This window comes from Ostrea edulis, chromosome 9 (assembly GCF_947568905.1).
Source record: "Ostrea edulis chromosome 9, xbOstEdul1.1, whole genome shotgun sequence".
In the NCBI taxonomy this organism is placed as follows: Eukaryota; Metazoa; Mollusca; class Bivalvia; order Ostreida; family Ostreidae; genus Ostrea; species Ostrea edulis.
The window spans coordinates 9,136,354-9,151,787 of record NC_079172.1 but is presented as its reverse complement, the minus strand read 5'-3'; the positions used below and the strand labels follow the sequence as shown (position 1 = coordinate 9,151,787).

Sequence of the window (15,434 nt, the reverse complement as noted above, 5' to 3'; positions counted from 1 at the left end):
AATACTATAGTAGTCAGTCATTTGTGACCTGTGGGGGTGGGCAGGGGAAATGGGAGGGGGTAGGGAAATGAGAAGAAAGGGGTCGGGAGGAGGGTCAGGTAAATCCTATTCTCTCTTGGATGTAGACAATCTACTGGGTTTTTTTTTTAATTCTATTTAGAGAAGTGGACAGACATAGCCAACATCCACTTCTATGTTTTGATTCCGGAAAACGTATAAATGCCGGAACCGGTAACGGTTTACGCTTCGGACGACGTTTCGACTTAAATATGTCTGAATTTACTAAACAGTCAGCTTGCTATTGTTTTTACAACTTTACATCAATGCATGCATCAGTCACAAGGAAACCAACACTTGTAGGCTATGCTTGTCTACTTCTCTAAAGAGAATTAGGTGAATCCCTGATCATCCCACTCACCCCCAATCCCTAGTTATGACGTAAACTGTGAAATTATAAACGATGTACATGTAAATTCTTTGGTGCACGAATGTTTAAAAAAGTTCATCCATTTGAGAATTTCTTAAAAAGATATGAAATCTCATCTGTAAGCTTTAACTTTTGGGACTTGTTCAACTTCCCTTGGCCACCAAGCACTGCGCGCATGAATATTATATTGTGAAGGACTTTCGTGTGAGCCCCTTCACATCCTTGTTTTATTTTAAATAACGTATGTCGTGGAAAACATACTCCAAACAATAAAAGGCGAAGATAACGAACAGTGATCAATCTCATAACTCCTATAAGCAATACAAAATAGATAGTTGGGCAAACACGGACCCCTGGACACATCAGAGGTGGGATCAGGTGCCAAGGAGGAGTAAGCATCCCCTGTAGGCCGGTCACACCCGCCGTGAGCCCTATATCCTGATCAGGTAAACGGAGTTATCCGTAGTCAAAATCAGTATGCCAAGAACAGCCTAACAATCGGCATGAAACATGTTAGACAGCATTTGACCCAATGATATGTTGTATTGACTCCAAACAATATAATCCTTTATTCAGAGCGAATATATGTAAACATTGACTTAATGGTGAAATACGCAACAAAGAGTGACATATTAATAAATTTTATGCATAGATAAATTATACTGAAGTCAAACATGGACGGTAATTGTCTGTGTTCGTATAGTATTTGATTGATTTCAATATCCAAGGAAAGAGAACTCCATTAATAACGTACACACAACGTACCGGAAGTATATAATAATACAATGTTTATACATCACATGTATTTCTGAATGATGAGTGAATCTTTATTTTCATCAGAATCTTTTTCATTACACTCACAGACCAGGTCCCCATATCCCTACCAGTGTCAATCTGTGACTGATAGTAGTGCGGTATTTCATTTGATATAGTCTAGAGGAAATTCGAAATATGGTAGTGACATTTCTTCCTCACTGAATCTTAGCTGGATTTTTAGTGTTTAAAGAAAAGTGGAGTATGGACTGGGGGGGGGGGGGGGGGGGGGGCTGGGCTAAAAATGCTATTTGCCAAATTTTCAGCAATATTAATTACAAGGCAAGGCAAATTGAAAAGGGGTCATTAGCTACAGATGATACAATTTTTACTGGCAAATTGCACTGCCACTAGTTACACTTAGTGACTTACTTAGAGATAAATAAAGTAACTTACAGACAAATATTTTATTTATTTATCTATCATTTCATTTCATTTTTTTTTAATATCATGGTTTGTACTTGAAGAATCATTGAATAAAGGGACATTATTGGTGTTACAAAAATATCTAATCATGCAGTTTTTAAATTTCTGAATTCTGAAAAAATAAAAATAAATAAATAATAAACATTTCAACCATTCATTCTCAAACAGATTCTGATACCACTCAGCAGTTCTGCTTCTGTCAGTTCTGATGCAACTCAGCCCCCAGACTGGCCAGAGAGTATGTTTCATCTGTAGTGTTTCGGTAAATTCTGATAATGATGGAATTTTAACTAAACGCCCTCACTTTTTAATGTGAATTAAATGGAGCATTTTCCGTTTTTGACAACCTGACGGAAACCTGACACTATACCTCATTTTCTGTAAGAAAGTACGTGGAGTAAAAGGAATTCAGATTTGGATTCAGCATACTCAAAATTGGTAATTACACCTGATTTTTATTGTCTTGGGTAGTGATGTTTCAAGAAATAAAGTTGGGTCACTTTTTCAATGTGAAATGAAACATTTTCCGTTTTTGACAACCTGACGGTAGGGGTGTTTAAGACACTATACCTCATTTTCTAAAAGAAAGTGGAGTAAAAGGAATTCAGATTTGGATTCATATGGAGCGCCAAATTAACATAAACTCAAATAATTGAAGATATCTTCAATTATTTGAAGATATCATCAATTCATTTGATGCGCGCAACAATTGAATTAAAGATCTCTTCAAATAATTAATGATATCTTCAATTCTGAATTATTGCGCGCATTAATTGAATTGATGATAGTATTAATTTTTCAGCTGAATTTATGCGCGCTTTAATTGAATTAATGATCTCTTCAAATGAATTAATGATATCAACAATTGAATTGATGCGCACTACAATTCAATTGAAGAGAGCAATAATTGATATAATGCGCGCATTAAATCAATTGATGAGAGCAATAATTGAATTGATGTGCGCATTAATTCATTGGATGAGAGCAATAATTGATTTAATGCGCGCATTAATTCAATTATTGCTCTCTTCAATTGAATTAATGATGTCTTTAATTCATTTGAAGAGAGCAATAATTCTTTTAGAGAGAGCAACTATATAATTAAAGATATCTTCAATTCAACATATCCACAATTGAATTAATGATATCTTTAATTGAATTGTTGCTCTCTTTAAAAGAATTGATGCGCGCATTAATTCCTTATACAAAAGCATTGTAAATGATTTAAAGATATCTTTTCAATTGAATTAAAGAGATCATCAAATTATTTATACCGAGCTCTAAATTTATCATTGCGAGCAATATTTCTACTAAATTGATGCTCTCATCAAATGAATTGAAGAGAGCAATAATTGAATTAATGCGCGCATCAAATCTATTATTGCTCTCATTAATTCAATTAATACGCGCATCAATTGAATTGAAGAGAGCAATAATTGAATTAATGTGCGCGTTAAATCAATTATTGCTCTCATTAATTCAATTGATGCGCGCATTAATTCAATTGATGAGAGCAATAATTGATTTAATGCGCACATAAATTCAATTAAAGAGAGCAATGATTGAATTGATGATATTTTCAAATAATTGAAGATATCTTCAGTTATTTGAGTCTATGTTAAATTGGCGCTCCATAGATTCAGCATACTCAAAATTGGTAATTACACCTGATTTTTATTGTTTTTGGGCAATTTTAAAAAAAAAATAGGTGGTGGTTGCTAATTAGAGAGGTTGACGGTTAAGACACACATCTACTACATGACTGACACGCCTGAATCTCTGTATATAGTAAATGAATAAAGAATCAATGGTAACAGCTAGCGCAAAATTTATAATAAATATGAAAAAATCAGCGGAAACATTTTGATATACATGTATTCAGTGATTTTCTTTTCTTTGAATGTTTGAAAAAGTTCAACTCCCAGGAATGCATTCGGTACTTTGATTCACATTCAATATCTGTATAAGGTTAAAGGTAGTTCCACCCCCCTGTAACAAAGGCATTTGTATAACACATGAGTCCCCTCTCCTTAATGTATTATCGAGTGCCTGTGCCCTGTGACGTCATAGGATTTTGCAAAGTCAATTTCAGGAAGTTAGCTGTTGTTGTTTTTGGTTCAAATGAAAAAGTTTTCCGAGGTAGAACGAAATGTGCACAAACAACTGTTGAATGCAGCTCCGTTTGATGTAGGGGGAGGGCTTGCGCCTACTTTTTTTTTCATTTGTAAATTCATATACAAAATTGGTGAAAGTAAAGAATACTTTAATCTGGTATGTACAGAAGCCGATAGGTGCCAGTGTATAGAATTGATATTCATTTTAACTGGCGGCTGTCACTTAATTTATGTAGTGGCCGTCACTTAATTTATGCAGCGGCCGCCACTTAATTTAACTGGCAACCATTTCATTTCATTTATTCGCTCAAACCAGGCCATGCTTCATTTATGTACGTAAACTGCATAATTTTTAAAATCTGTCTTACACAGAGAGAGGGAGCTACTAACTCTTAAAAACTATTTTGGTTGTTTACATGAGAACATCCATGACAAACATGCGCTTCCGTATGACGTCATTGCATGACTGTTATAAATTAGATCATGGAGGTACCTTAATAGAAAATGTAAAAGTAGCACATTATCCCAAGATTTAAATATTTGTCTAACTGGCGATAATGACGGTAAAATACCCATAGTATATCAGAATTACTTTAAAAGTAATCTTAACAGACGATTCTATCAGTAATTGCCGTGTACATTAGTTTATGACCTTTCACATGGTGTATAAAAAGTCTCTAAAAGTATTTGCTAAGATTTGTGAGCAAACGAACTCTGGTGGAAGTTTGAGTGATATACTTATTTCAATTATGACGTCACATTGTTTCGCGGATTTTATCCCAGTAAAAATTTTCATAACCTGCATTAACGTACCCGCGTCACAATGGTACATGAGGCACACAACTTTGATTTTATAATTATATAATCAATATTTCCAAGGGTATAACCGTACAAATAATACATATATTTATGTTCCGACCCGGCATTAGCACAAAATAGAGATGCCAGGACATATAATGCATAAAAAGAGATTCGGACGTTTGATAAATATACATGTTAGGGAGGACAACATCTAATTAGTTAATTTATATGGGGACCGCCAGTTATTCAACACACACACACACACCCTCTCTCTCTCTCTCTCTCTCTCTCTCTCTCTCAAAATCAAAGGGGTGCAATCCCTTGTAATCTCCTTTTCCAATACTTAGTAATATTTATTTGATATACAATTAAGAGCATTATTGTTTTTCGATTGTCCTGTTAATTTTTAATGTTATATAAATGTTCACGATATCAAATGTCGACAGATTTGCACACGAGCAAATCTTCATCTGTACATGCCTGTAAACCGAATGGTTTTTTGCTGATAAACTGAATTGAACTGAACTTTTTAAATATACCAACATATCAGGCAGGTAGAACCAGAGTGCTAACCCTTCACTTTTTTGTCAACGTACATTATTTTATTTTATTTTATTTTTTTTTTTTATATGCAGACTAATTTAAGTTATTTTCACATGTGAAATAAGATTAATTGGCAGATTGGCCCCCATCCCATTCTTTTGGTGGTAGTAATGAATAGTAAAAATGGAATAATGAATGAACTGATGAATTGAAGGACGAACGGAGCCCCCTCCCTCCAATTTAGGAGTACGAAGTTTGGGCAAAAAAGAATTTTTGGGGGGTTCCTTTTCTGCTTGTCAAAGACAATTTCTCCTCTGGCTGTCCCTATACTTTGAAAAACGATGCTATGTGTTTGTGTACGATTCTAAATCTTTAAAAAATAATCACTCAGCAGTATAAATTGTATTGTTTTTTAGATTGGCAGCCACCATGTATGAATTATGTGGCGGCCACCGGATAAAATAAGTAACGACCGCCAGATAATGTATAAGAAATAAAAAGTAAGATAGAATATTGTAGACCCCCTAAGTGTAAAATCTGTGAAAACATTAAGTGCAAATGGGTTACAACTGATACAATAAAAATGTTTATTAACATTTATACTGTATATAAGTGTATGCATTTTTAATCTCGTCGTATATATTATGGGGAAATTAAGTGCAATAAGGTCAAATTCAAGATTTGACCTTTGTGATTCATTTTACGGCTGACCTAAAGTGAATGATTAAGATCATGTTTCGATGTCCCAAAAATTAGTACAAAACCGTGCACCGGTATATATACCAGCATTAATACTTAGATGCATGCAATATCGGATTTATTTTGTTTTATTAGAAAGGTTTTCTTCTTTATGATTATGGTTCTGATTTTCTCACGTGACCTATACTTCCGTTCAGAAAATGTGAAGATATGAGTGTCAAGAAAATAATCAATAGGTCTTTGTTCAAGGCTCCAGTCCAAATTGTGTTGGTTTGTGTGTTTTTTGTACCTTGGAATCATTATAAGGAAATAACTAAAGTAATTGTCATGTGGTTGCAAACATGTCCGAAGTCGCTCTCGTGGATTTCAAAACCGTGGTTTTGAAAGAGGGAGACCAGAGCAGAAAAATGATAGCTGCAGAACTGTAGCTCTCAGGGGAAATGTTTTGTGACATACCAGAGAGCTACTGATCCACCTCATCTAAAAACAATTAGAGCACATTTTTATCTGAGCATGATTGAGGTCTTAAATCAAACGAAATTAGGCAATTTTCAATTTACATGGGACTGTTAATCTCGGCCAATTCGGCCCGTCTGAATATTTAGACTGACTCTTTCTCCGAATCTCGGAGCAATCCTTCATAATTCATGTCTGGAAATTTACTTTCAGCTTCGGCCGGTTCTAGCAAACATTGTGCTCTTAGGTGACACTGCTGTTTGCTTCAAATCAGTTAGTTGACTATTAAACCAACTCTGTATCATTATTAATGCTGCATTACTTACCATGTAAGTATGTAAATTTCATATCACTAAATTTTCTGTTCTAATGATCATTCCATGGCACAATATTTTATCTCCAGAAATTGAAGAGTTACTATAGTTTGTTTTTTAAATTCGTGATGCTCAAGTAAGTATGTGGTGATACAATGTATCAGTAACTAGATAATACAGACTATAGGAACTCTCGGAAGATAAAATATTGTGCCATGGAAGTCTTCATTTGAACGGAAAATTTAGTGACTGTTTTATTTTGGGATTTTCGTACCCAGATTCAGTGAAGGCGTCAGTCTAAATATTCAGTCGAGTGGAATCTCAAGTGAGATTAATGGGACTGTAACTAATATTTAAAGGTTATAAAAAATATATTTGATGCAAGTGTATTGCATAGTAAAACATTTATTTTAAAATTTTGACAGCAGAACAAGAATACAGTGATATAAAGCCTCATTTGTTGAAGGGGAAAAATGTGTTGTAGCTCATAGGGACGGGGTGATGCCTTTTCTAGCCGATACATATCACGATATTTGGCACATGACATGATACATATCGTGATACATGTACTTTACATCTCAATAAAAACTAGAAAAAATGATTTCAAATTAATTCAGTTCAAAACAAAACAGGAAAAATATCACTTGATTCAGCTAGTTACTTGACTGGAATAAAATAAATATCACAATGCTCCAAAAACTTCATATTCGATGTTTCTTAGTTCATATGGATAGAAATTGTGTTGGATGTAAATCAGATTGCAAAATGATAGCTATGATATAATGACTGTAAATTCAGGTCGATATGAATATATAATATCATAAAAAATTCAAGTTGATATGAGTAAAATTACATGTAAGAAAGGTCAATGGCCAGCTATCACCATTATTTTTTTTATAAACAGCCAAATATGAGGATAGAGAAACTATATTTGAAGAAGTTGAAAAGATTGCACCAACAATAGTAATAACAAAGCTTCACAGTACAAGGAAGTTTTATCACATGTATTAGGTTGATTGATTGTATCTTGTATAATGGCTCTCTCGAGAATTTTTCACTCATATGGAGATGTCGCCAATACTGGAAAGGGGCTTCAAATTTAGGCCTATGATCGGAGCTTACGGCCATTGAGCAGTGAGGGTTCTTTAATGTGCCACATTTACTGTGACATGGGACATCCATTTTTAAGGTCATCTCCGAAGACCCGTGACATTCACACCTGATGCCGAGCGTTTAGCGATGGAACTCTCACTACCTGTTTTAACGACTTATGTCTGTCGCAGCTTGGATTCAAACCCCGACCTTCCACATATGGGATGAACGTACTACCTCTAGACCACCGTATGCACATCATTAGAAACTACTATGAACAAGTCATGAAAGGCTGTGCTGTGTACAATGAGTTGAATATGTATGCATTCTTTATTGTAAGGTCAGAGGAAAGAGTGTTGTTGATACATGATCCATTTAAACACCTTGCAGGCCGATGAGTTTAATTACGTGTCTTAGTGGAGTTCATATTTTTGTCATACTTTTTGTCAATTTAGAGTAATCATTATGACTGATTAATGATATTTAGATTTTTAAAACTATTACGATGCTTGTTTCATAATGAAGTGTGTATGTTAGTATTGCTTGTTATAATATTTATCTGTGAACTTGCTTTTAGGAGGTGATGTGATTGGTCACCAGCCATGGCTACCATCGAGAAACTAATCAAAGCGTTTGAGGCCCTGAGGGTGTTTCAGCCCTCTGGAACTACTGCAGATGATGCAGCAAAGTAATTTTAGTATTGCTATTGTCAACAAAATTATGTAGTTTGGCTGATGATTCTAGGCCAATAGCTGAATATTAAGAATCAATAATATGATGTGTTGCAAAATGGGTCCAAATCTGCTAGTACACTACTGATTCATAAGATAAATACATGTAATGGAAATAAACACAGATTCTCAGGGTTATAGTTAACATTTGAAGCCTTAGGGGCTATTTCGGCCCCTGACCTTCAAAAGTTTATGGGCCCACATTGTATACCAACAACCTACATTGTTCAAAATGCTATGCGAATTATTTCCCCCTGATTACAGAGGGCGCGCAGCACATTGCGGTCCTCAGTTGATGATGTCATACATGTATAAGAAATAAATAGAAAATTCTCAATTTCTGATTGCAATCAATTGCCAGTTAATGAATTTTTCTAAGAATTAAGTGTAATGACTTTAAAATAGTATAATTGAGCAATAATAATTTATTCACTGATTACATTTATGTGTCCCTTGTGTGTTTTCTCGCAAGCAATGTATGGTCATGATGTAACAAAGAATGTAAATATTAACAGTCCTCAATTTCTTTAGATCAGAATCAGGGTTGTTTTTTTTTTAATATCAGCAATTCTTCATTATTAATAGTATCAATATTTTTGACAACCAAAACACATCCATTGCCAATAAGATCTGCCTAAAAACACATGTGCAACTAGGGCTGCAACGGGTACCCGAAATAACCGAAAACAGAGGGTTCTGTTGTTCGGGTCGGGTTCGGTTCCATTTTTCCATATTTCGGTTCGGGTCTGGTTTTTAAAATAGAATCATTATTAGAAATCCGTTTAAACGAAATGTCATCAAAATCCTCAAAGTTGGCTGTATTTTGATCAATTGTTAAATGATGGCATTGTGGACAAAACTGTAAGTAATGACAGTATATGTAAGATATGTCAGATGCATTGAAAATACGCCACAGGATCAACATCTTTAATGACAAAACGTGGAAAGCATGACTGGAAACGAGTAGAACTATAAGTGACAATGCTGTTTCTAGTACCATGGATGTCGAGTCTAAACCTCAGTCTACGTCCTCGAATAATTATTGTGACAAAATACAATAAATGTTTTTGATTTTAACTGTATATTAGATTTTTAAAAAAGTTATATAGATCCGAACCGAAATACCCGAACCTGAAGTAAAAAATTTAGAACCAACCCAACCTAAATATTTTTGGAACCGTGACAGCCCTATGTGCAACCAATGCATATATGTACATTCTCAATTCATCATTTCACACTGAAAAAAACTACTTGTTGCTAAATGTACACCAGGTGCCAATAAACAGAACATGTTCATTATCTCAAATTGGTATAGATCTCTAGTGTAATATTTCTGTTGAATTTTTTTTTGCATATGATTCAATCTCTCAATTTTATGTTCGTTGTACATCAACTTACAGCTCTTCTTGCAATAATAGATCTGCTCCCTCTTATTATCACAATCCTGCAGAGTTTTTACATGCAGGGATAGATCTATAGATAGGCTGGGTGCCTCTTACCCTTTAAAAAAAAAAAAACCAACATTGTCGTGAATGGTAGTGGAAATGTAAAATTTAACCTATGAATGAAACTGAAAGATTACCCTTGCCGCCTTCCCTCTAGGGCTTTGGATTTTTATTTCATTTTTTTTTTTTTAATTTACTTATGTCAAGAATTTTGAAATCAGGCAATATTATGAAGTCAGCTCCCCCCCCCCCCCCCCCCCTCCATTTTTTTAAACGATGCGACACGCCTGATTATATCACGTTTTCATTGTGCTTTTAAAATTTTTGGTTTTGGTGTCTGTTGTTTTTTAAACAGATTACTTCTGAAATTCTCGGTATTAATTGCATCATAACTCGGACAGAAATAAACGTCAGATACGCCTATATTATAACACCCCCTCTCCCCAACTCTACAATTTAACGAAGTGCATATTTTAAAAAGTTTTCTCCATACTATCAAAGAATTTAAACCTTGTTTGTGTCATAGGTATATTACAACTCAGCATAATAAAGAATTTGGTAGCATAAGCTTTACCATACACTATTTATTTTGTTACTACTATGTATGTGAAGCATAGGACCACAATCATGAGCGCACTCCCACTTCCAGTGTAAGGGGAGTAACTGCAAAAATGTAGCCCAATACCAATAAAGACCCAATAACAAGATTTATTTTTTGAGGTTTTGGTTTTGGCGACAAAACATTTCACTTGCCGACAGTCGAGGCCAATTAACAAGCCATTTCTGGGAAAACAATCTCAATCATTTGTTTTCACATTTATGGAAGTAATGGTCTCTGTAAATTTTAGTATTTCTCTTCTGGGGTTTTGAAATCCTTTCTGTAAATTGTCACATTGTTTATACGCTTGACATAACCTGTGCTCTTAGCATCTGCTTTGCACATGACACAAATAATCTTAGTTAATCTAACGTTTTATTGAAAAGGAAAATACATTATGAAATAAAATTGTTACGCGTAAAATTTAGTCACCATGTAGGCTAGGTGATTTGTAATATTTAATTGCTCACAGGAAATATTACTTGAATTCGTTAGTGGTTATCCACAATCCTGATAAATGAGATAAATACAGATAATTTCGAATGCTATTTGCTGTGGTGTACCATAGATCTCTGAAATATAATAGTATGTTGCATATGATGTACATTTAACATAGTATCTTATCATTTTGTTAAAGACAAATAAAACAACACACCCCGGTGTAAATGCATGTATATAAATGTAACTGACGTGATACAGTGTTGTTTTGGAGAAATTACAATTTTTGATGTGTATAGAACATGTTATGATTTTTAAGATACCGTATGTTTATATATTTTATAGGAAAAAAGAGCAAGCTCCGGTGAGCAAGAAGGACAAAATGGTAAACTGTAATCTCGTGGCTGACTGCATATGTGCTCCAAATATGAGGTATGTACTTACTGAACAAATTTAACAGTTGGTAAACATTTTTTTAATACAAGTTTTCATACCTCGTATAAATCTATGAATCATCATTGTTTGGATGGTGTAGAGTTAAGAAAATCCCATGCATGCAGACAAAGATTTAATAGTCAGTATTTTTATTTAAGGGCTATTGTGGACTTTCCTAAATTTCTTGGCATTGCGATGGAGGCTTTCCTATCGCTGTGTGACGATGCCGAGTCTGATGTGAGAATGGTTGCAGATGAGTGTTTAAACCGAACTATAAAGGTACAATGTTAAAGTATCACATAGAAACACAACTATAACAAGGCAGTATTTGAAATGGTTACTGTGCGTTCCTATATATACGCGAGGAATTTATTACCACATATTTTCGTGAGAGGCATCACTCCTAAAATAAATTTACTCTCTTTTAATTTTCTGTTGCTATAATACAAGTAAAAACTCTATTAACAGACAGCATATGAATTCTTGTTCATGCAATTTGACGTATATGAGCCAATACGCCATATTAAGTACTCGCGTAAAATAAGGAATCTACAATATATATGTCAAAGAATGTTTGGCATGACTACTGCAGATTCCTAATTAAAGGTGAGGAATTTATATTCAGGTAAAATCGTGAGGAGTTTCCTTCACAGATTCTAAAATCTGCATTCATTTGCATTACAAATTATACCACATTTGGAATTATAAAATGTGAATGGTAGAATAAAATTGCAACCATAGAATTTTTAGTTAATGCTTCTTGAGTAGCAATTTGAGATTTAATTGATTTTTCATTCCAATAATTTAAACTTGATAATTATTTCAAATGTTTTTTTTTTATATATAAAAATGTACATGTGCTATGATGACAAAACAAGAGAGATCACTCTTTCTTCACTTTTAAAGAAAGAAGGTTGTAAAATATGATATGAAATTAGTTTGTCCAACCCACATCACAACAGTAATTGTTTCACAAATTATGATGATCACAGTGTTACTTAGTATGACCATTGTCCAATTTTTCATCTGATCAGAATTCTTAACTTGTCCTTATAACCCACTTAGCATAGAGTGGCATCGCAGCAGTCACAAAATGTACTTTTGTTTAATTTTTCTTTCAAGTTTCTTTTGAAAACACTGAGCAGATACAGTGTTTCCATGTTCAGTGAAATATCTGGTGATTTTAGCCCCGAGTTCTTATGGATTATTCACTGTAGTTCCTTTTTTGGTATAGAAATATGTGGTATGGGGAACTCTATATTCTTATTTACATTTTCTTAGAAAGTCTAAGTAGCAGTTATTAAAAAAAATTCTCAGTGTAAAGAAAATGTTATTATTGGTGCCATGTTTCCTTCGTCTTTTAGTAATGTTGATAATGTCAGTAGTACTCATGTTCACTCATGGGAAATCCAAATTGAATATAGCAGATCGATAGTTTGGTCAGTTAATTTGTCAACCAGAGCAGCGTCAAGTTTTGATTCTGGCTGTTGGATATAAAATGGATAGATTGGTGTGAAATATAAGTATCTAAAGTCTGCCCTCATGACTCCATATTATTTCTTTGCACTGAGGGGCAATGAACTAAATCCCTTTCCTCGATAGATTTCTAGTCAGTCTTTGATAATATGTATAATATTTGGAGAGTTAAACAATTGAAAGATAAGGTTTCTGGGAATGGACTTACATGGGGAACTTGTTAAATATCTGTCCCATATTACTTTAGAATGGAACAGAAATTGTCCGTGTAACTTGTTTAGTAAAGCTTCATACATGTATGTATATATATATGGAAAATGAGAAAAATGAACATATACCAGAATACAGTCCTAACAACAGTTCAAAGTAGTGCACAATGAAATGGCTGATGTAGCTAATGCAGAAAGTAGTCTTGTGTTCTTAGTTCTAATGGTTTATATTTGTTTTAGATCCTGCTGGAAACAAATCTAGGACGACTACAGGTGGAGCTTTATAAAGAAATCAAGAAAAATGGCAGCAGTCGAACATTGAGGGCAGCCCTGTGGAGATTCTCAGAGATGGCACATCTTATTCGTCCACAAAAGTGCAGGTACCGGGAACCAGCTTTTACTTACTGGTGCTTTTAAATAGTCTCATTTGTATCATTTTATATGACATTTAATCAAGTTAACCTTTACGCACTTTTATTTTTATCACATCTTTACTTTTATTTGAGCTTTCATTGTAAAATTGACAATTCTATAATCAGCACAGAAACATTGGTCAAGGTTATTGGTGTCATTTTAAAGTTTCCTTTAAGTATCATCTCTTTATATAGTGTGTGTGTTTTTCCTTAGACCATACATCGTAAATCTGTTGCCATGCGTTGCTCGGATATGTAAGCGAGAGGAGGAGGCCATCCAGGATACATTGTCTCAGTCCATGCAGAAAATTTGCCCACCACTGATCGGGTTTGCCAATGAATCTGAAATAAAGGTAACTGTTATTGCCGTCATGCTTAAAACTTTACAAGTATTACACCATGTATGATGTATGTGGATCCCGGTCGTGAATAGTGTCACATTTTAAAGCTATAAATGCAGCCATTCTGTGATTGTATTTTACGATCCTTGTTGATTTATATGCAGATGCCTAGTATAATGGATTGTGTATGGAAGAGGATTTCTTTTAAAGAAACTTTAGATCATAGTAAAGGACTTTCAATTTATAAAGCTGTGATATGATTCATGTTTTCAGGCTCTTATCAAGTCTTTCCTTCCTAACCTACGATCAACTATGGCTGCTTGTAGAAGGATGGCGGCCACTAGTCTTGTTCTGATCTGTGAACACAACAGAAGTCCCTCCTCATTCTACAACTTCCTACTGGCATCTCTTCTTGGTAATTTTCATTCTATTCATTTTCTGATCCAGAGCCAAAAGTTGAAAATGACAATCTAAAGTAATTTAAGTCAGTCCAGAGTTTAAGTCGCAAAATACAAATCAAACAATAGTATGCAATGTTTTATTAACTGACTAAACGATACTATATTTCCATCTCTTGAATCACCTCCCTCTGTAAATTTTTATGCCCCCGAGATCGAAGATTGGGGGTCATATTGTTTTTGTCCTGTCTGTAATTCTGTCTGAAACTTTAACCTTGCTAATAACTTTTGAACAGTAAGTGCTAGAGCTTTGATATTCCTTGTGACAAGACCTTTCCAGGGGTATCAATATTTTTTATCCTGTGGCCTTGACCTTGGAGTTTGACTTACTTTTTGAAAACTTTAACCTTGCTAATAACTTTTGAACAGTAAGTGATAGAACTTTGATATTTCACATGAGTATTCCTTGTGACAAGACCTTTCCGTTGGTACTAGACCTTTTGACCTTGACATTTGACCTACTTTTAAAAAAAATTGACATTGGTCATAACTTCTAAATGGTAAATTTTAGAGCTTTCATATTTCACATGAGCATTTCTTGTGATGAGATCTTTCTACTGGTACCAAGATATTTGTCCTTGTGACCTTGGCCATCTTCGGAATTGGCCATTATCGGGGGCATTTGTGTTTCACAAACACATCTTGTTTATTCTCTGAGACATCCTTCTCATAGTCCTCATTAGATTCTAGTTTGTGCATTTGATCAGAAAGTAAGTTTATTTTCCTGCAGTTTATTTTTCATGAACTGTAAAAATGCAAGTATTAAAGTTGTTGATCAAGGTTTCCTAATGCAGAGAAAATTCAAACTAATTTTTCTAGCAGTACTAATGATGAAAAAGCAGAAATTTTTCATATTTGATTATTGAAAATAATTGAAAGGTCATATTTGGAAACTCCTAAAACCTTTTCTTTATTAAACTCTTCATTTTCAATCAGTTTCAAAAGATTTAATGATAAGTATTACTGAGTAATACAAGTACTGCATATGTAACCAGGACCCAGTTGCACAAAAGTTAGTTAAGTTTAACTGACAATTAACGTCTAGTTACCTCTATAAAAATGTAAGAATTAAGGACAAGTCAACTGTTAGTTAAAGTTAACTAACAGTTAACTTGTCCTTAACTCTAATGTTATTTTAACTGTAACTTGCAAAATTTTAAACTGCAAAAATCTAGACTAGGAGGCACACAAGGATCCAATAATTT

At 34.1% G+C, this 15,434-nt stretch overlaps 1 protein-coding gene across 2 annotated transcripts in view; it reads left to right on the top strand.

Moving 5' to 3' along the window:
• Nucleotides 1–5,976: 5,976 nt before the first annotated feature.
• LOC125658073 (huntingtin-like) overlaps nt 5,977–15,434 on the top strand; it is a 65,142-nt gene continuing 55,684 nt past the window's right edge. For both annotated transcript variants that reach the window (XM_056148449.1, XM_056148448.1), the window contains exons 1-7: nt 5,977–6,093; nt 8,263–8,373; nt 11,243–11,329; nt 11,491–11,611; nt 13,258–13,397; nt 13,645–13,783; nt 14,045–14,186. In XM_056148449.1, the coding sequence (XP_056004424.1) occupies nt 8,288–8,373; nt 11,243–11,329; nt 11,491–11,611; nt 13,258–13,397; nt 13,645–13,783; nt 14,045–14,186 (715 nt within the window). In that variant the 5' untranslated portion in view covers nt 5,977–6,093; nt 8,263–8,287. The remainder of the gene's footprint in view (nt 6,094–8,262; nt 8,374–11,242; nt 11,330–11,490; nt 11,612–13,257; nt 13,398–13,644; nt 13,784–14,044; nt 14,187–15,434) is intronic.